The following is a 22377-nucleotide window of genomic DNA, read 5'->3' on the forward strand; positions in this document are numbered from 1 at the left end:
TGCCCCTTACGATGCATCTTCCCTACTTCCTAAAGGACGATCTTTCTAAAATGCAAACCTAGTCATGCTATTCCCCTATTTACTCCACATTCAGGATAAAAGTGGAGAAAACTTAGCACAGCACAGGCGGCACCTGCTGCACTAGCTCTCCCACCTCTTCTCCAACCTTACGCACCTGCTGTGTCCAGCGTTAAGGCGCCTCCGGAAGTCATTCGTACCCACTCCTGTTACAAGCGGTCCTCTGCCTGGAATCACCAGCTAGCCGCTACTTGGCTTTCAAGGCACTGCTCCTCCACGTCCCTCCTGTCACCCTTCCATGGCACTGGAGCACACTTCTGTATCAGCACTCACCACCAGCCTCCCCATCCTGAGACAGGTGAGTCATGTCACACCAGGGCTGGCCAGTGACACCCTTCTGACCGCTTTGCGACAAACCTCAAGTCTTTCCACTGTCTCTTCTGTCTCTAGGACATTAAACCTGGTATTCCCCCTACTCTTCTCTTTATCATTAACTTCTTTCACTTAATGCTTTAAAGAAATGAATATACCCAGCCCTATGGAGCTACAGAAATGAATAACTGCAAAGAGTTCTTGAGCCAGAGACAGAGTGTGGGTTCTCTCTGCCTGCTGTGTGAAAACGCTGGTCAGCAGTGAGTGCTAGACACTCAAATGACCCTAGAAGCTGACTGCTCAGAAAGAGGAAGAACAAAGGTGAGTTTCAAAGGGCCTCCAAAATTAAGCCCAGACCTGAAACATATGTACTGAGTTTGTTTCTAAACATTCCCACCCATCGTAAACAGGTATTGTCTCATGTTCCTTATATTTTTCCATAAACATAGGAACAAATTGATGTAATATAGATGGAAAGAGGAATTTTTCGTCACATCAAATTGTTCACTGAAAATGTTGACTAAATATTAATAGAAGGGTCAAAGGAATAAATTGGCTATAACTTTAAAAAGTAATATTCCATAACTTCATAAACCCTGAAGCATAACAGAAAGAACACAGGAAAATTACAATTCCTGGTCATCTATGTTCTTCCTACTGCAACACAAAAGGAACAACGACCTCAAAAAGAACTGACAAGGCACTGCTCTACATTTTTATCAGTTAATAGCCTCAAATAAATACTATACTTAAAAATCACACTTAGCCAACACAAAATTAAAAAGCATCATTTTTTAGAAGCATAAAATGTCATTAAAAAATTTACTGCACATAAAACTCAAATAAAATTGGTTAATGAATATGCCCTTCCCTCCACTGTGAGGTACTATAAACTAACATTAAGGAGATAAAATAAAATGATGGGGGAGGGGCATGTTCAGCAGACAGGTTCCAGGTTCCACGTGAGGTGGCCTATAGGGTTTACACAATGCAGTGGCAGGAAATAAGTGTGGGAACAAACAAATGCAAATATGCTGACCTGGGAGGGAGGTGGGCAGGGGGGAAGGCTGAAATGAATCTTATCATGCTCAGGTTTTCTAAATTCTCAAGTTAGAGAATATAACACTTTTCCCCTATATGCTTATACTTTTGAAAGTAATAAAAATTATTTTAAATTTCACAGTTAAGAACTTAAGTGGTTTTCTCAAGGAGATAAAAATTTTTAACATTACAACTTATATAAAATATATCACAAAATGACAAGAAATGTGAGATCCTTATATTATAAAAGAAAGAAAAAAGAAAATAGGAAATTAACACACAAATCATTAAACAGGAAAACTACTTGGTACTTTCAAATATTAATTAACATAAATTAGCATTATATAAAGCATTATATAAATTTTTCCTACTAAAGCATTATTTAATAGAACAGCTTAATTAGTATTCAATGAGTAATTAAATTTCAACCATAAATCCTAAAATCCTACATAATCCTAATTTTTCTCTCAAAGACTGTTTTCTTTTTTTAAGTTTATTGTTCAATTACAGTTGAAAGATGTTTCTCTTAGTATAATTTTTTTTTAGGAAAATATGAGTCATCTCAAAGCACATGCTAGTTTCTCAGTTACCTAATGTGCTGGGTTTTTACATCTAGTATTTTTTTTTATTTGGGAGCACTTCATAATCTTAGAGAAAACTCAGTAAAGCACACCTTCAGAAAGGCAGATTATCAGTTTCAAAGAACTGAGAAGCATCCTCATGGCAGTTGTAGAAGAGTGCAACCCAATGAAATAGGAGCTGCCACAAACACAGGCTATTCCCAAGGGCAACAGGCAGCAATTATGACTCAGTATGTTATGCAACCAACAGGATCAGATACTATTTTGAGTTTAGTACCAGGAAATGGGCCAGGTATGACAAAGAAGATAATAATCCTTTGAAATGCTCCTAAAAATATAATTAAAGCAAATAATTAAAGTTTTGCTATTTTAAGAGAAAAAAGCTACAAGGGAAGGCTCTGGTCTACTTCCGTGATCTGCAGGATACACAGTGCAAGGATGACTATAGTCAGAAAGCCGTGAGTGTGGGGAAAAGAGAAGTGAGGGTCTACGTCCAATGTGTTGAGATAGACACAACACATTAATGTAGGTTTTGGATGTTTCTAGAAAAATATAAACAATTTGAGTATGAAAAAATGCAAGTGTCAGTCATGATTTTTAAATTTAGTTTTGCCTAAAGAATATTATTCTTATACAAAACAGAAATCAAGTATCAAAAGAAAGGCCTATATAGTATACTGGAAGTCTAACTTTACTGAAATCATTCAAGAATAGAATAGAATAGAAAAATAAAATCAAGGTTAACTGAAAATTACAATAAATTCTTAATTAACCTTACCTTCAGTTAATATACTCACTCATTCCCATTATCAAGTTTCAAAGGAACGACAAAAACAAAAAAAAACCACTCTTGCCCAAAGTCAACAAGCTGACGAGGACGCCTCTTTCCTGGAGGCCCGGGCCAGGGCCACGGAGAAAGGATGCGGCCTGGGTACCAACACACACCCTCACTCATCACACAGAGGGGCTGGAGGCCTGCAACTGCAAGCCACCATTCCAAGGACAAAGAAGAGTGACCCCTGGGGAATCTGAGAAGAGCTGGTTGATTTTCCTAAGCTTATCACTTATTCACCTGCCTTTCTGTGTGGCTACTTATGGATCTAGCAAATACTAGAAAGTGCTTCCTATGTGTGGCCACTGTCCTAAGCACCTTACAAGTATTATTTAAACCTGCCAGCCTTCTGACATCGGAACTATCATGCCCTTCACTTTACAGATGGAGCAGTTACTGGGCAGAGCAGCTGCTGGTACTTGCCTGGGATGGCCACAATTTGAGCGCAGGTAGTCTGGCTCCATGTCTTGTTTGTAACCACTGCTGCCTAACACCAGTTCTCACCTGCCGAACCCAGAACCCCTGAGGAAGCACTCAGCATTGTAAGCCATCCTACCATTCTTCCCAAGGACCAGCAACCGTGTATCTGAAGACAGGGAAACAATGAGTCTCCTCGGAAAGTCTGATGCACATACTGGCTCTGTGCTCTGCTAATTCCAAGATTCCGAACTCAGTAGGTCACAGCAGGGTAACCTCGGGAGCTGGGGCAAGGCACCCAGCAGTTAACTGTCACAGAGTTCTGACTTGAGTTTTCCCTGGGAACCCCCAACCCAGGCGGTCCCCATACACAACTGGGTTACAGATTATTGAAGCAGAAAGAGCCACTGGCACCAGCATCCTCTTCCTACACACTCCCATTCAGCAGCCTGGTCTGGAAGACAGTGATAAACCCACTGTCCACTGCTGCTCCAGAGGTAGTCAAGACCTTGGCACTTCAAACGTTGCTTGACGTGGCAGATGTAGGTATTTCTGTTCCTGATAAAAATACAACACTAGAAGTAGTTTACTTTTAGCTGGTAGGAAAAAACATACACCGTTACTGCCTTGCCTCTCATTGACTCTCAGGCTCTGTATCTTGTTATTCAAAGTGTGGTTAGTGGACCAGCAGCACTAGAATCACCTGGAAGCTTGTTACAATGCAGACTCCCAGGCCTACTGAACCAGGCTCTGCATTTAACAAGCTCCCCAGGGGAAGGTCTGGATACCTCAGGGAAGCCACACCTTCCACAGGATAACACGCTGACCCACGACACTGAGACAGGAAGCAGTAAGAGCCTTAGCTCTCCGGGTAAGACTCATAAATGTAAAGACAGTAGACATTTACACACAAATGTACATAGCAGCTTTCTATGTTGCTGTCCCAGATCAGACAACCCACACGTCACCACACAGTACACCATACAATGGAACACTACTCGGCAATAAAAAGGAACCTACTACTGATACATACTAAACATCGATGATCTCAAAAAAGAAGATGCGGTCTGAAAGATGCCACACAAAATTAGTACATACTGTGTTCCATTTATTAAAACATTCTTAAAATGGAAACTAGTCTCTACCGATAGAAAGCGGTGCAGTGGTTGTTTGGGGACAGAAGGGGGCAGGGAGGAACAGGAGAAAGGAATTATCAAGGGCCCTGAGGAAGCTTCTAGGAGTAACGTATGTGTTCATCCATCACGCTGACTGTGGTGATGTTTTCACAAGTCAGTTACCACCCTGTACACTCTTCACGGTGCAATTCATCGTACAGCCATTATCCTCAATCAACGTGTTTTTTAAAAACTGTCTGAGTGGATTAATATGAAAATCATACATCCAACAAAATAAAGTGCAGTCATTTCCTGATCTTTTATAAATAGGGATCAATTGAGATGTAATTTAAAATTAATAAGTAATACATGTATGAGTCAATTTAAAATTATAAAGAAAACACTAAGAAAAATGATGGGATAAGAAAAGATGGAAGGGAAGAATTTAAAACTGGATTTACATTAATTCTGTCACTGTTCATAGTAAGTCAATAGAGCTTTCTAAAGGAACAGAGACTCAAGTACACTACATCAAGTTATAATAATAGAGATAACCAGGTGGTATAAAAATAAAACCATTTCCCATTATTAGAATAAACCCACAAATTGGGGGGAAAAAACAGAAAAATGTAACATATCTAAGGTAATTTTTAAAATGCAAAATCACCAAAATCAATCAGAAGGCATGACAAATCAAGATGACAGACAGACCTAACACCAACTATATCAATACATTGACAGAAGCTGTATTCATCCAGTAAGAAAAAGGCTCCAAGTGGATCAAAACAAAACCCAACTACACGCAGAACATTAGAGAAACATCTAAAACGAAAGAGGAAATACAATTTTAAAAATCTGAAGGATGGATATGGTACCTCAAAGTAAAATACAAAGAAAACATCTCATAATCTTAATGCGTAAGAACATTGGGGTAAAAGCATTAAATGGGCCAAAGAAAAGTCCTTTATAAAGCTTAGTAAAGGAGAAATTCACAATGAAGATCTAGCAGTGATAAAATATCTACACACTAAATAACACAGAAGTAGCACCTACAAAGCAAAAACACTATAAATGATAAATTCAAACAGTACAAACATCATAGCCATTCTCTGATCAATATGCAATAAGTAAACCAGAAGGAACAACCAAACACTAGCTAACTGGGACTGACAGACACACATGGCCAGAGGTGCAGATCCGTCCTTCCCTCCCCCACCCTCCCCTGCATTTCAGTAGCTCAGCGAAGAGCTGGCTCGCTGAGCTCAGTTCAGTGTCAGTGCAGGTTCCAGGCCCCTGCAGCCACAGGTGCTTTCTAATGTCTAACAAGCTAACAAGGTCATTTTTCCAACAAGAAAGTGTCCAGTGCACATGGTCATACAGATAGTCTCTTCTTCTCTGAAGTGCTAAGTACTATGTTTCCCTGAAAACAAGACCTAGCCGGACAATCAGCTCTAATGCATCTTTTAGAGCAAAAATTAATGTAAGACCTGGTCTTATTTTACTGTATGTAATATAAGACCGGCTCTTATATTAATTTTTGCTTCCAAAGGACGCATTTGAGCTGATTGCCTGGCTAGGTCTTATTTTCGGGGAAACAGTGTATGTACACATTACAGAGGTGGGTCCCATTCTCCTATAACTTTGCCCCCAAATTTCTTCTACCCCAACAAATTATTTTCTAAACGGCTAATTTAAAAATGAATAAGTAGGCATATCCTTGGCTCCACTCTACCCTTTCTTCTTCTGGAAATAGGCCCCCCTCCAAGAGCACAGGTTCTCCTCCATGCCTAGGTGAAAGTGCCCTGTGAGGTATGCAACCCTGGCTCTGGGCCAGCACAAACCCAGTCCAGCTGTGACTGGGGTAAGCTGGCCTAATGGTAGAGAGACAGATGAATAAATCTGGTCACATCTATAGCCACAACCTCCAACTTAGCTAGTATCAGTAATGAAGGTAATAATTTACCCTTTTTTCCTACTTTTTATTTTATTTTCAATTTATTCCTAACCTCAAAGAGGGGGGATTTCTATTTACTAAAGCTCCCTCAAATACCGTAATAATATGTATAATGATATTTTCTGCATCATTGTTTATACTAGCAAAAATGACCTAAATGTCCAATAAAGTAGTAACTATATACATACTGGTATGCCCATAGCAATAATATTAGGAAATCATCTTTTTTAATGCAGTTGGGAAAAAATCCACATTGGAGAAAACTAGAATTCAAATTATTCCCAGGAATAATTTTTTAACTACAATGTCTATCACACAGCCAAACAATAACCAAGGAAAAACGATATAGTACAAACCAGTAGAAAAAACAATAATAAAAAGATCCATATAAGGCTGGCCCGGTGGCTCAGGCGGTTGGAGCTCCGTGCTCCTAATGCCAAAGGCTGCCGGTTCAATCCCCACATGGGCCAGTGGGTTCTCAACCACAAGGTTACCGGTTCAACTCCTTGACTCCCGCAAGGGATGGTGGGCTGTGCCCCCTGCAACTAACAACGGTAACTGAACCTGGAGCTGAGATACACCCTCCACAACTAAGATTGAAAGGACAAAGTCCTGGAAGTACACACTGTTCCCCAATAAAGTCCTGTTCCCCTTCCCCAGTAAAATCTTTAAAAAAAAAATCCATATAAAATTGAGATCTGTAATCATCAAACACTGACTCAAATAAAGACATGAAACCAAGCGGGAAACTGTAAACTATAAAAAGTGACAATCGATTTTTAAAAGAATCAAAACATATTTAAAAATTAAAAACTCAATGTTTGTTTTTAAAAATCCAGTACAGCTTATGAGAAAACTAGTGAACTGATAGATGGGTGACAAGAAACTATTCAGAGGTAAGGAGAAACAATGGGAAATACAGAAAAGAGGTAGAGATACAAAGGATGTAGTAAGAAGGGCTAATACAGGTCTAATTAGCAAAAAACACACAAAAATCCATCTTAATAAGTTTAAAATAAAGCAACAAATTGAAACTGAAAAGAAAGGAATTAATAAAAATCAGGATAGGAATTAATAAAACAATTAATAGAGAGGATAACTAAAGGCCAAAACAGACTTTTTGAACTGTATACAACTGATAAGACTTGGAGGGCCTGATCAAAGAAAAAAAAAACAAAGACAATAACCAGTATCAGGAATGAAAAGGGAACATTGCTGTTGACTCTTCAAATATTAAACAGATAAGAGAATATTATGTATGACTTTGTATCACTGCATTTGAAAATCTAGATGAAATGGATACATTTCTAGAAAATTATGAATTTCCAAAAATGAAACAAAAAACAGAAAACCTGCTTATGTGATTATTTTCATAGATGTTTGTACATAAGCTATAATGTATATATACAAATATATATTCCTGTAAAAGCCAACAGAGGGTCTAAAAAATATACATATTAAATTAGGGTATTAGCAATAATTATGTGGAGAGAAAGAGAATGCGGAAAAGCTGCTAAAAAGTTTTAAATTTATATTAAACACATGCTCAGATATTCCTTGTGGAATTAAAAGCTACAAACACGAAAAATACAAAAAACAGTTCCAGTGATTTCCTTTCTTGGTGTTTTCAAATTCTAAAATATTCCAGAGGAACATTTTGGAGTGACAACGTTTGGCTGATAAGCCCATTTCTCCAGCTCTATTTCACAAAACAGTGTAATTTTCATAAAACTGTCCAAAGTCATATGTGACTAACACCCAGTGAAAGTCAGCAAAGGCAATAAAATTCCAAAAAGGAAAGCAGAGAGACCATAAGTTGCAAACTGTGAAGTCTAACTCTATTCTAAACTATGATTCAATAGGCGAGGGAATAATTAACAACTCATTCGGGAAAACAATGGACTCCTAGACACTTGTGTCAGTTTTCCGTCATTCTTGGCAAGAGGATAAAGAAACTAAAATTGAGATCTGGAAGCTACAACTTGGAAAACTAATAAAGACAGTATTTCATCAATCAGTCTTTCACATACCGTAATTCAGCACTTCCAATTTCTTGTTATTACAGCATGGGGGTGGAGGGTAGGTAAAATATATGCTGAATTGCATCCCATTTAACTAAATTAGTTACTTACGTAAAAAATCTCCTTGACCTTCAAACAAACAAAAAAGGCACAGTGAACATAAACATTTCAGGTCAACTTGGCAGACTGACAATTCTACAACTTTGAAAATGTTCTTTACTAAACAATACTTAACACAATACATCTAAAATAAAAGTCAAGTAACCACTTGGGTAACAGCAAAGAAAATATATTACAAATGCATAAGCTCTCAAATTGCATTATAATAGTCACTGTGATACTAATTACTTTCAGAATAAGCTTTATTTCAGATAAAAACAAAAATGAAGTATCTGAAAAAGCTTTCAATCGCATAATGGTGATAACCTATTAAACTCTAAAAAATCAAGCACCTCTGGATTTTTTGTGAATAAGTATCAGATGCCTCTAAATCAATTGGAAAACTTGAAAAGGAACACACCTGGAATTTATGCAAGCTCTTATATTCGTTACTCAAGAATCTCTAAATCCTAAAATTGGATACTCGATTTTACTTTTACAAGCACACTTCTTAATTTACGTTATGTAATTAAAAAATATATGACTAAATGCACGAAGTGACAAATACAACACTAAACTTGGGTAAAAAATTATTCATACCTTATTCATTTTAAAAAATTCTGAATCTTTCATCAGAGACTATTATTAAGCCACGATAAATCAATGCTGTATTTCACAGAAAGGTAAATACATATTTCTAAGGAAAAATTTTCCAAATACTCTCATTCATAATTTATTTATAAGAAATCAAATTATGGTATTTATCCCCAACCAGTGTAAATTTCAAATAACTACTTTTTTCTAAATGGACCTAAACCAAAAGCCCAACAGTCAGACGAAGAGTCTTCCCAAAATGGCCCAAGGAATGGAACTTTTGTCTGCCAGCCACAGAAGCAGCTACCCATAGCCCAACACTCTTCTCCAAAAGGGTACCTGTTAAAGTTGACCAGGCTGCAAATCCATCTTACTGGACACGTCAGTTCCATCTTACTGGACACGTCAACAGGGCTGGGTCAAACAGTCCTTCTTTAAAAGACCTTCACTTGGCTTTCAGAATAGTTGATATGGGAGAGCCACCTCACTACATAAATTTTAAGTCTCCTTTTCCCTAGTTTCTTAGCTCCTTAGCCCCCCCCCCGTTTTGATTACTCTTCTAATCAGTTTCTGAATCCTAAAGACTGCTCCTAGCCTGAATCGCAGAATGTCTCTCACCCCAGCTTCAGATAACGACTTAAATGCCTGCGACTTCCCAACATCCCCCCAAGCCATTCCAAACCCCCCTCCCCCGCTTGTAGATTGTAATCATTGAAGTCTAATGTTCTCTCCAACCCATTCTGGGCCTAACTCCTGGACAATTGATACCACCTGAATAACAGGTTAAACAGCCACAGGCTCTGTAGAGCTAATGGATTTATTAATTAAAATCTATTTTTCTTCATTCAGGGGCCTTGGGGATACAAAAGCTACCCCAGCAAGATTGCCTGTGGCAACCAAAGACGCCAACACAGTCTTCCAGGCGGATCTCGAGACCCCTCCCTCTCATCTAAGATCAGATGGGGCGAGAGTTCCATGAATCCCCCAATAGATAAGGACAGCTCTACGGCCCTGCCCAGCAGGAAGCAGATACAGAAAAATATACCTCCTACCCCTCAACTTCCCATGGAGATTTTATGGTGATCACGTCTCTCAAGGGGAAAACAAAGCAGGCAGTTAGAGATAGGCATTGGGTCTCTGAATTACCACCCAAAAGACCTCCCCTCTCTGCCCAAAACTTCCCCTTTTCATTGTAATTATCTACCCCTATAAAGAAACAAAAGGGTACAAAATACCCAACTAGATTAAGCCGGTCATTCACATCTTCATTTCACCTGGGCCTCATTATACCCTCATTATAATATGCATATGCCTGGAAGTACTATTATAACAGACTGAATTCTGGGAAAGAACATGCACAGTCTAACAAGATGAGATAACAGCCTCTTGTCAATCACAGATGTCAATCAAGTGGTCCCACACCCGCAAAAGAACAGCCCATTCTAGAGAAAAGAGGGATAAGAACTCCAAGTCCTCGCCAGTAAGCACCTTTGGTGCCTTGCTTTTGCTCGGGGGTCCACTCCAAACCCTGTGGAGTGTACTTTTTCTCCTAATAATGTCACCTTTGAGCCTTTGGGCCTTTGCCCCCTTTTTGCCTTGCCTTTTCTTGGGGCCTGCTCCAATCTATTTGGCGTATACTGTCACTTTTAATGGCACTTGAGCCACTGCTTTCTGCCCTGGCCCGCTTCTATTTCTTTGAAGTGTACTTTTTCTTCTATGAACTGCTCTTTCACTACTTTACCTCGGTATCTCATTCAATTCTTTGCTCTAGACGCCAAGAACCTGAACACTACACCAAGGAGAGCCCAATCCCGGGGAATGTACAGCTAAGTGTCCCAGTTATCCTCCCGGAGGCCCGGGTTCGACCCCCAGTGTGGGAAGCTAGCCTAGACGCTGCCCAGACTCCTCCAGGTTGGAACCCCGGTGTAAGAGCCAAGCCCGGACTTACCACTGAAAAGGGCCCACTCTCCAGTAACGTACTGTTTGCCTCCTGCCTCCCCACCATGTCTGATCACGCTCAGTCTGCTTTCTGATTCTTATTTTTCAGGTCAGCCTTGAAACATTAGAATGCCTCAGGGTCGTCACACTTATTCTCTCTAGTGTCAAGGCTTCGCATACCGTTAACATTCTGATAATTTCCACATTTCCATCTCGAGCAGCCGGACTATTTGCCTAAACTGCAAACTCATTTCTCGTTGCCTGCCTGACGTCACCACTTGGATGCTTACTAAACATCAACTACCTTCACATTTCACACTGGGACTCCTGAGCTGCACCTCCCGCTCCAATCCAGCAAATATCTAGAATAGTAAATATCCTAATATACTAATCACAATAAATAATCAAATGGCTCCGTCCATGTTCATGCTATCATCCTCAGTTACATCCTGGGAGCACCAAATTGGGGTGGGAGAGAGAGGATCAAACTCAGGCCAGTCCAGGCATAGACTCTTGGAATTTTAGGTAGAGGCAGGCAGAAAGGGATTTCAAGAGAGGATCCGCTGAAGATGAGAGGAAAGCAGTATAATCTGGCTCACCTGTCTACACCAATAGGATTCTAGTCAATTCACCCTTTCAATATGTGCCAGTTACTGTGGTAGATACTATTAATAGGTACAGGTGGAGAAAAAAACCCACCATGCTCTCACAGCAAGGAGAAAGGAAAAGTAGGAGATGGTACAGAGAAGACTAGAATCCCACATCTTCTGAGACCTCCAAATCAAGAGATTTTCAAACAGTATGCCTCAATAAACGTCTATCAAAATTATTCACAGACGCTCACATTTTGGTAATATATATAACTTTTCTACAACAAAATAAACATCTTATGGCAATGTCTAAGAAAATGTTAAGCTGAGCCAACCAATGTTCTGACATAAAAACTTTATATCATGAAATATAATGTAGCTTCCAGCTTGAGATAAAGATAAAAGAAAGATCATGTGGTCTCCAAAATATTAAAGCAAAGTCAGTCTTGTGCAAAGTCAGCTAGACTGGGCCAGGAAAGAGAGTTTGATTCCAGTAACAAACCTCTGCTGAACGGTGGCCACGATGAAAGTTTGACATGAGTTTGCTTCTACTATACTGTTGTGGGTTTTTCTTCCTTTTTCTTTTTTTAATTATTAGTGACTTCTTTGTATTGCTTTTAGCCTTTCAATTCTAAAATTCGAAAACATGTTAACCAAAGTAAATGAGAAGCACTACTTGAGAAGAGGCTTATCCCGTAAGATTTACATAACAGTTTTCATACAGAATTTTTTCATTCTATTGTACAAAAATATTTTCCATGTCTTTGACCCAGAGAGACAGCTTCTTCTGATAGAAAAAATGGATATGAACAGATTTTAAATCACATCATGGGAAACTAATCAGAGAATCTGAAAACTTTCAAAATGAAATTGTTTCCTTTTATAAAACTACGGTATAACAAAATCTTAAGAAAAAAGATGCTTGTTAAAGAGATTAATTTTGTAATTCATCCCTCTTAACATAATTAATTTCCAGTACTTCAATGCAAATTCAGCTCTGCATTTACGTAACTAAATTAAAGCTTTTGCAGTTTTATTTCATCAGAAAAAAAAGGAAAAGGAAGCTGGAAATGCCTGGCATTTCAAAGAATTACCGTAGAAGATCACTTACAAAAATATCACCCACATCACACTAGATTCAATAATTTAAAATTCTGGTGAAAACTTATTTTAAGTATTTCTCTATAATTAGGTAGCAATTCTTTGTGGCTTCAACTTGAGACAACTGGGCATGCCCTCGCCTACCCCAGTTTCTACTTAAGAATTCTAAAAATGTTTTCTAGCTCTTCATGAAATATTATCTAATTAGACAAGACTGGCCTTCAGCAGGTAATTAACACCCCTGCTCCCCATATCCCATGTTTCTGATTTGCCAATGGGGGCCCCAGTAGTGATGTGCCCACGACTGCAAGTTAAAACGGGAGGAAGGAAGGTGCGCCTTGTGCACCTGGAGATAGCACGTTAAGTTAAGGAACAATAGCTGTAATTAGGTCAGGATAATTTCAGGTCTGTGCATCAGTGCTGACTTGCCTAGTAAATAATCATTACTGCTGTCAATCCCAACATCCCATGCTTAAAGCGGGTAGGGGACATGTAACGATTACCCTTTTAGAATTCATCAATTTTTTAAAATGAAACATCTCAAAAAGAGCCACATGGCTCTTTTTTTCTTTAAAAAGAGCCAAAGAACTAAATTTGGTTCTAGGATTTTTGGAGTTACTTTTTAAGAAGAGGTTTTCTAAGAAGCTAGGGACAGTAAAGTGAAGAATTTAGTGACTCCAAACAAAATATAGAATTTGTTTCTGACCTCTATTTTAATCAAGCAGAACAGCTTTCAAATGAATCCAGTACCTTTAAGGTCCTCAGAGAGTCTCTCTCATTAAAAACAAGCAGAACACGGTAGTCAGAAGAAAGAAGAAAGTCCATGTGCTCTTCAAACCCCAGAGAAATCCTCCAGTTGTGGAAAATGAAAATGTAACAGGAGGCAAGAGGGAAAAGTGGTATCAAACAGGCAGGATACACCCCGATCTGTACCATTACTGGACTGCTACACGGCCAGCTTCAAAGTGTCTGTGCTTCTGACAATCAGCTCACAGAATTCCTGAAAATTTAACAATCGTCCTGAGTTTGTATTAACAGGTGCCAACACACGTATATGTGAAACAGCCCCATGAGTACAATGCAGGAAACTCCTCCACCAGCATGCAGTAACATCCACAAGACAAGCCATTTCCTCCGTTGGAAAAAAAAAAACCAAGGAAGCCCTTCTAGTGGAAATGAACTACGTGAGAACTAGTGGACAAGGACCAAGAAGCAGGCTGCAGGCCTGTGAGGAGCATCCATAAACCAATTTTGTTTGACATTCAAAAGGTTTTTCCTCTCCAGTGGAAAAACAAAAACTTAAAATTAGGAGATATTTTCTAAAATCCAAGAATTCTGGCTTCTCTGAAAATAAAAAAGAATATAAGAAAAAAACAGAAAATTGTCCAAGAAAAAAACATAAGAAATGTTTGCAGAACTTAAGATATACAAGGTCGGACAATTAAGTTCACAAACTCATCCTAGAAAAAGTGCTACAAACCTCGTTGCTGAATATCACTGTGGTGACCTTCGAAGTACTCCCCTTGAGAAGCTGTGCACCGACGCCAGCACCTAGTCCACCCTTCAAAGCAATTTTGGAACTCTTTTTCTGGAATGGCCATCAGAGCTGTTGCCATATTACCCTTGAGGTCCTGAATGTCATCAGAATGTCTTCCTTTCAATATTTCCTTTATCTTCGGGTAAAGAAAGAAGTCGTTGGGGGCCAGGTCAGGGGAGTAGGGCGGGTGTTCCAATACAGTTATTTATTTACTGGCTAAAAACTCCCTCATGGACAGTGCTGGGTGAGCTGGCGCATTGTCGTGATGCAAGAGCCATGAATTGTTGGTGAAAAGTTCAGGTCATTTAACTTTTTCACGCAGCCTTTTCAGCATTTCCAGATAGTCAACTTGGTTAACTGTTTGTCCAGTTGGTACAAATTCATAATGAATAATCCCTCTGCTATCAAACAAGGTTAGCAACATCATTGCAACAAGTTCAAACTTAATTGTCAGACCTTGTATGAATCTTTTAAAAACTGTTTGATCTAATTTGACAAATAAAAAGAATATATGTAGCATATACATGTAATGAAGCATAATAACAAACTCCCTTAACATCACAAAAGTGAAAACTAAGTCACAATGAATACCCTACCCGCTCACGTGTTCATCTGCTCTTCTTCTACCTGCCTTCCCGAGCCCGAAGGTAATCACCACTGAGAAGTCTGTTGATCATTCTTCCATTTTTCCTGAGTGCGTGTGTGTAATTTCATGACACACCTCTAAACTACGTACTGCTTTGCATGCTTTCAGTTTTATACAAAATTATGTCATATTGTTTTAATTCAATGTTTCAAAGATTTAGCCACGTTGTTACATGTAAATTATTTATTTCCAATGCTGTTACAGTCCAACTCTACAAATATATTCAAAACTTTTATCCTTTCTCCTGTCAATTGAAATTTGGTTTTTAACTTTTGACTATTAACAATATTGCTACTACCTATAAACAGTCTTTTTCTTATATCCTGGTATAAGTTTCCTTAGGACAGGTTGCAAAATGCCGAAAGAATAGTGTAGTTTCAAACTCCAAGTTGCAGTCCATCCATTAAAAGGTCAAAATCTGAAATTTTTAAAAATTGATGGTATCAAAAAGCAGTCCACAAAGAAAGGTTATTATTTCATGAACCTTTGATACCTATTAAGACAGGGGATTGTAATGGTGGCACTAAATCTTCTATTTTTGAGATTTGGATCTCTGGTATAATACAAATTAATAAGTGTAATTAAACTTGGGACATTTTGAAAGCTTTCTTTTCTTTGCCTCTTAAAAGATTCTGCTTCCTATACATTTACTATGCAGACCAGTTTCAATGTTTCTATTTACTTCAGCCCAGTGCTGACCCTGTGACTTGGGAGAGGTTTTGCATCTGTGTGGGATCCACTCCTGGTTCCAACTTAAATCTACATAACAAAAGTTGCAAAAGTTGTGATAACCAGCTTCACCATACCTCCTCCCACCCCCAACTACAGGAAAATATAAAACTTGAGACCAAATAAATACTCAATGCAGTAGTTTGCAGTAGTTTCCAGCAGACTGCCCAGCCGACCCTCCTCTTCCTTTAATAAATCTTCTATGTTTCTATCTGACTTGTGAATGCTTTCACAGCCCATGAGCGAGGTGACACAAAAATACCCACCCACCCCTGTGCGTTTATTGGGCCAAACTCTAGATAATGGTTCTAGCAAAAACAGCCTTAATGTCACCCCTAAAAAAGGGAACTACTGAGTCTTGCGGAATGTGGATATTCACCTCTGTACAACCACACAGAATTGTTGTCCTAAATAGTTACACCAACTTCTACTCCCAAAAGAAGTATATGGCACTTCCTGCTGATCCCCTTACCATTAACTGTCGGTGATGTCAGCCCAAAGAATTACTGGCTAAGCTGGGAGATGTAAAGTACCGTGTTTCCCCAAAAATAAGACCTACCCTGAAAATAAGCCCCAGTTAAGATCTCAGCCAGACAGACACATTTAGTACGTTATGACAATGTTCCAGAAGATGACATGACTGTACATAACTGAATAAATGTGGATTGTTGTGCATGAAAAAATAAGACATCCCCTGAAAATAAGCTCTAATGGAGCAAAAATTAATGTAAGACCCGGTCTTATATTCGGGGAAACACGCTATCACCCCACTGTGGTCTTCGTTTGCATTTCTATGATTACTGAACAGGCCAAGCAGCTTCTCAGCTTCCTTCCTCTGGCATGAAACGTGTTTTTCTGTTCTGTTGTCTTACTGACTTCCAGGCTGCATGTATGCATGTGCATAAACATGAATCTTTGGCAGCTGTGTTTCAAGTATTTTCTATGAATTTGTGGCTTTTCTACCTACTTTCTTTACAATGTCTTCTGGTGAACAAATGTTCTTAAATTTAAACTGGTGACATTTTTGAAGCTTTCAAGTGTTGTATTTTGTATTTAAAAAATTTTTTAGTCCATCAAGATCATAAAAGTTTAACTTCAAAAATATAGACAAGTCTTTGCTATCCCCCAGCGATCTGCAATGCATCCTTTTTCCTGTATCAGTTCCCCTGCTTGTATGGGTCTATTTCGGGTTCCGTATTCCACTCTACTGGTCCATTTGTCTATCCAAAAGCTAAGATATACCATCTTGATTTCCTTATCTTTAAGATAAGTCTTGAGTGCTAAGGCAAGGCCCCTCGTTTTCTTCTCCTTTAGGCACACCTGGCTATTTCAGGGCCTTGTTATCCTCAAGTTCCTTACAAAATTAACAATGAAATTTAAGTGTAATTACACTGAATCTGTGTAAAGGTGACATTCGGTAAATCAATAACATGGTTAGACTTAGCTCCCTTGTGGTTTTACTCACCACAAAGCTCGCTATCTAGCCACTTGGCAGTTTGATCTACCGTGATATTCAGCTATTTTTCTCTGTTTCTCCCCTAATTGACTTGAGAACTCTGTTTTGTTCCTTTTCTCAAGGCTTTCCCTACCTCCTTAATCCATTTAATTAACAAACTCCTGGAAAGGGCAATTTCTTAATTCTCAGGCACCCAGACACCACAATACACATAAAGCCTCAGGCCGAGATGTTATCTTAAAACAGACCACCCCAGGGAGTGATGACATCACCCCAGGGAGTGATGTCAGCCTTCAGGACCTACCTAACCAACTCCCCCTTTCCTTTGTTCTTCTTGTGCACCTATAAAACCATCTGCCTGTTCTGGAAATGAGGGATGGGGGGGGGGGGGGGAGTTTGGGAATGGCCTTTGGACAGGAGTCATCATCCTCCCAGAATGCCAACATTTTGAATAAGCCTGCTTTCCTTTCCACCAATCACACATCTCGATTTTTAACTTCTGCAAGCGGGAGGCAGCCAGACCTTAGCATGGTAACATCTGTACACTAAATCATTTGTAAGAATCATCTTTTTGATACTGTATCTTCGTATTCAAGAAGAAAAGTCTCCATTTAATTCTTTTTTAATGTCTTAAAATAAAATTTCATAATTTTTCCATATAGCTTGCATATATTTCTAAATCCAATTTTGTTCCTACTGTAAATGTTATGTTTTTTGATTGATATCTTCTGTCTTTTGCTGGTATAAAGATGGGCAACTGATTATTTTTAAATAGTATGGATCTTATATTCAGCTATCTTAAGACACTCATTATTTCTGATCATTTGTTGATCCTCTTAGATTTTCAGTGGAGACAATCACACCACTTGAGAAGGGCAGTGTTACATTTCTTATTTTTCAATCATTTCTATTTCTGCCTTCCCACACAAGCCAGGACTTTCAGAACAATGTTGAACAGAGTGGTGATAGTGGGCCTCTTGTCTTTTCCTTTATTTTATGTAGAAGTATGTAAAAGTATTTCCGTTTTACTACTATGAAACAGATACCATTCAGGGAAGTTCCCTTCTCTTCCTAGTTTGCCTTGAGCTTTTTCTGTGAATAGATTTGACATCTCTTAAATTGTTTTTATTAACCTATTGAGAAAAACATACGATTTATTTTAAGTGGCTAGTGTCATGAATTAAATACGTGTAATATTTTCAAATGGAAACCTCGCCCCTTCCCCTTGTATTCCTGGGAAAATCCAATTTGGTCTGTTTTTAAAACCTACTGGATTTCATCTATATTCACAAAAGCAAGACTGGCTCCTCTTATTTAGGTTTTCATTGTTTTTGTCATGTTTACATATGAAAGTTACACTAGTCTGAAATAATGAGTTTAGGAAGGAATTCTCACTCTAATGCTCTGTAGAAGAGTTTGGATAAGATGGTTAATGATCTGTTGCTTACAGGCTAGATAGGTAAAGCACCTGAAATGTAAATCACTTAACACGTTGCGTACGCGGGGTTTAAATCCCTCGTGAAGATTCTCGTGATCCGTACGCAACGTGTTAACAGGTAAAAACTGGGCCTGGTACTTTCACTGAAAAAAAAACAAAACACTTTTAACTACTTATTCAATTTTTTTAGTGGTTACACGACTACCCCAGACTCTTGAGACAGAAATTTCACCATTTATTCGCATGGAGATTTTCACAGTATTTTCAGATGTCTGAAACCGCAAATAAGTACCAAACCCTATACATACTATGATTTTTCTATACATACATACCTATGATAAAGGTTAATTTATAAATTACACAGTAAGAGAATAACATAAAAAATAATAAAACAATTAAGACAATATACTATAATGAAAGTTATGTGAATGTGGTCTCTCTCAAAATGTCTTTTGTTCTGTACCCCCTCTTCTTATGATGATGATGTGATGATACAATCAATGCCTACATGATAAGATGCAGTGAGGTGAATGACATACCAACTTAGTGTTAGGCTACTCTAAGGGTCACCTGAAAACAAGCACTGTCATAGCATGACATCACCGAGACTGACACTATGTGACTAACAGGCAGATGGCCTATATAGCATGGATACACTGGACAAAGGGATGATTCACGTCCCAGGTGGGACGGAGTGGGATGGTATAAGATTTCATCACTCCACTCAGAATAGTGCAATTTAAAATTTATGAATTGCTCATTTCTGGAGTTTTCCATTTAATATTTTTAGACCCTGGTTGAGCACAGGTCAGTGAAACCACAAAAAGAGAAACTGCAAACAAGGGAGGAACTAATGTACAACATAAAAGGCACAATCCAGGAAAGAAATAATGGATATACTGAACTTCATTAAAATGAAAAAACTGCTCTGCAAAAGATAAAGTCAAGAAAATGAAAAGACAAGCCACAGACTGAGGAAAAAATATTTGCAAAAGACACATGTGATAAAGGACTATGATCGAAAATATACAAAGAACTCTTTAAAACTCAACAATAAGAAAACAAGCAACTCAATTAAAAACTAGGCCAAAGGCCTTAACAGATACCTCACCAAAGAACATACAGATGGCAAAATAAGCATATGAAAAAATGCTCAACGTCATATGACATCAGGGAAATACAAATGAAAACAACGAGACCCCACTACGACACTTATTAGAGAGGCCAAAATCGGGACCACTGGCACCACCAAATGCTGACAAGGATGTGGAGTAACTGTGAGTCTCACTATTACAGGGGGGAATGCAGATGGTACGTCCCCTGTGGAAGACAGGCAGGGTTTACAAAACTAAACAGATTCTTACCATGTGATCTAGCCACTGTGCTCCTCGCTATTTACCCAAAGGAAGTGAAAACTACATCCACACAAAAAACTACACACGGATGTTTACAGCAACTTTATTCATAACTGCTAATACCTGGAAGCAACCAGGACATCCTCTAGTAGGTGAATAGATAAATAAATGGTGGTACATCCAAATAAGGGACTATTATTCGGCGCAAAAAAAATAGGTATCAAGGCATGAAGGACATGAAGAAAATGTTAATGCATGTTACTAAGTGAAAGAAGCCAAGTGGAAAAGGCTACAAAAATGTATGGTTCCAACCAACTACATGACATTCTATTAATGTAAAATTATGGGGACACTAGAAAGTAGCCCGAGAGGGGAGAGAGGAGACTAGGCCAAGCACAGAAGATTTTTAGGGTAGTAAAAATACTCTGTATGACACTATAATGATGGTACATGTCATTTTACATTTATTCAAACCCATACAATGTCCAACACCAAGAGTGAACCCCACTGTAAACTATGGACTCTGGATGATGATGACATGTCAGTGTAGGGTCATCAACTGTTAACAAATGCACTGTCCTGGTGGGGTGGTGATAGTGGGGGAGGCTGAGCATGTGTGGAAGCAGGAGGACAAGAGAAATCTTTGTACCTTATCCTCAATTTTGGTGTGAACTGAAACTGCTCTAGAAAAATAAATGATGGAATATAAATTATTATAATCTTCTGGGAAGATAATCTGGTAGGATTCATTAAAATGTAAAATGAACGGATGATACTTAGAACTGTAATTCCATGTTTAGGAATCCATCCTATAAATACACATACTAATGTTCTGAAAGACTTGGTACACAGATATTCACTACTTGTTTATAAATAATAACAATAAAAATTTCAGTAATATAGAAAACAGTTTTAAAACGAATAAATAATTTAAATTTTTGGATAAAACTATGCTGTGGATTACTATTCAGCAATATATTAAAAAGTATTAATGATAAAGTAGATTGATGTGTACTGATAGAAATATTATATACAAATCGATAATTCTAAGGAAATAGTACAATCCTATTTATGTAAGAAACAAAAAAATTCCAAATCTCAAAATGTTTGTGTATGCAATTACTTAACAGATATACTTTCAGTTAAAAACTTATGCCAAATTATTCTTCGTTTTCTAATAACTATCTTCATATGCCATGCAATTGTACATAGGAGGCCTCTTTAGTTATAAAATATTTTTTACAAATTTTCAAATCAAATATATCACACCTATTTTACAACAACCAACTATAGATCATGATTATCTAGTTATGTAAATATTTTGGCCAAATTTTACGTATAAAAACAATGTGTAACTTTTTAAATCTGACATTTAACGTCATCTTCAGTGTGTTAAAACGAGAATTTAATTGTGCTTACCCATTTCATTAATCACTGCTCTTATTTTGGAGACAAAAGGACCAACTTCACTGGGATTCATTTTGACTCTTTCCTTAAGGTCAGCACCTGCAAAGTATTTATTTATAAATCTAGTTATAAACAAAATTTTAATATAACAAATTGAAATTGTATTTAAAATTCATAAATAACATGAAAAGTGACTGAATTTATCTGTTTAAGAAATTATACTACCTACATTTTCCTTCTCAAAGACCAGCATCAGGAATAACAACATATTGTTCACACATCTACCATGTGCTTAAAGTAGTGGTTCTCAAATGCTGTGGTCTCAGGACCCGGTTAAACTCTTAAGAGTAGGAGACTTCGTTTAGATTATATGTGTTAATAGTTCCTCTATTAGAAACTGAAACTACAAATATTTAAATATTTATTCATTTAATAATACATATAAACCCATTCATGTTGATTAACATAAATAACTGCAGACTGATGCCACTTCCTTGGTTCTTGCAAAGATGTTGGCAATTTTGCCCACAACTGCTTTTGCCCCATCAGTGCAAATGTCAACCCAGTGAAAAGGGCAAGTCACGCCTTACTGCTGTGAAAATCATTTCATTGATGCCTGCCTTGGTGACTGCAGATCCCATTTGAGAATCACTGGCTTAAAAGCATGAACTGTCAACATCATAATTATGAGTTTATCATGGAATCGTAACTTTGGAACACAGAAAAATAAACACAAAAAATTATTTAAGGAATCATTTACTCTGTGTGGCTCAACAAAGACATTCTTTTTAATAAAATTAAACTATCTGAGAAGGTAGGTCCCCATTTAACTAAACAAACAAATAGAAAATCATGTAAAATTACAGCAGAGAAGGTACACACTCAGCTACTTACTCTCTTATTAGCCCATTATAAAGTAGTCATGACTAATCATTAATCATTACTCCATTATAAATTAATCAATTACCAGCTGAAGCTAGGATAATCTGAGCCCACACACTTCCTGTGGAAGTGACAACAGTAGTTGAAAAAGCACAAACCCTGCAACCCATCCGTTCTATAAACATATATCCTAGAAAGTCTCTCAAACACATGCCCAAGGATATACGAACAAGAACATTCAATGCAACATATAT

At 37.9% G+C, this 22377-nt stretch overlaps 1 protein-coding gene across 6 annotated transcripts in view; it reads right to left on the reverse strand.

Moving 5' to 3' along the window:
- The window catches only part of AUH (AU RNA binding methylglutaconyl-CoA hydratase), a 165348-nt gene that overhangs the window by 92350 nt on the left and 50621 nt on the right, over nucleotides 1-22377 (reverse strand). For 5 of the 6 annotated variants that reach the window (XM_019713877.3, XM_074330196.2, XM_074330195.2 and 2 more), the window contains one exon: nucleotides 21254-21340. The exons of the other annotated variant lie outside the window; for it this stretch is intronic. In XM_019713877.3, the coding sequence (XP_019569436.2) occupies nucleotides 21254-21340 (87 nt within the window). The remainder of the gene's footprint in view (nucleotides 1-21253; nucleotides 21341-22377) is intronic. 6 annotated transcript variants of the gene reach the window in all.

The sequence above is a fragment of the Rhinolophus sinicus genome, chromosome 16, assembly GCF_057876585.1.
Source record: "Rhinolophus sinicus isolate RSI-liver-muscle chromosome 16, RSI-T2T, whole genome shotgun sequence".
Classification (NCBI taxonomy): Eukaryota; Metazoa; Chordata; class Mammalia; order Chiroptera; family Rhinolophidae; genus Rhinolophus; species Rhinolophus sinicus.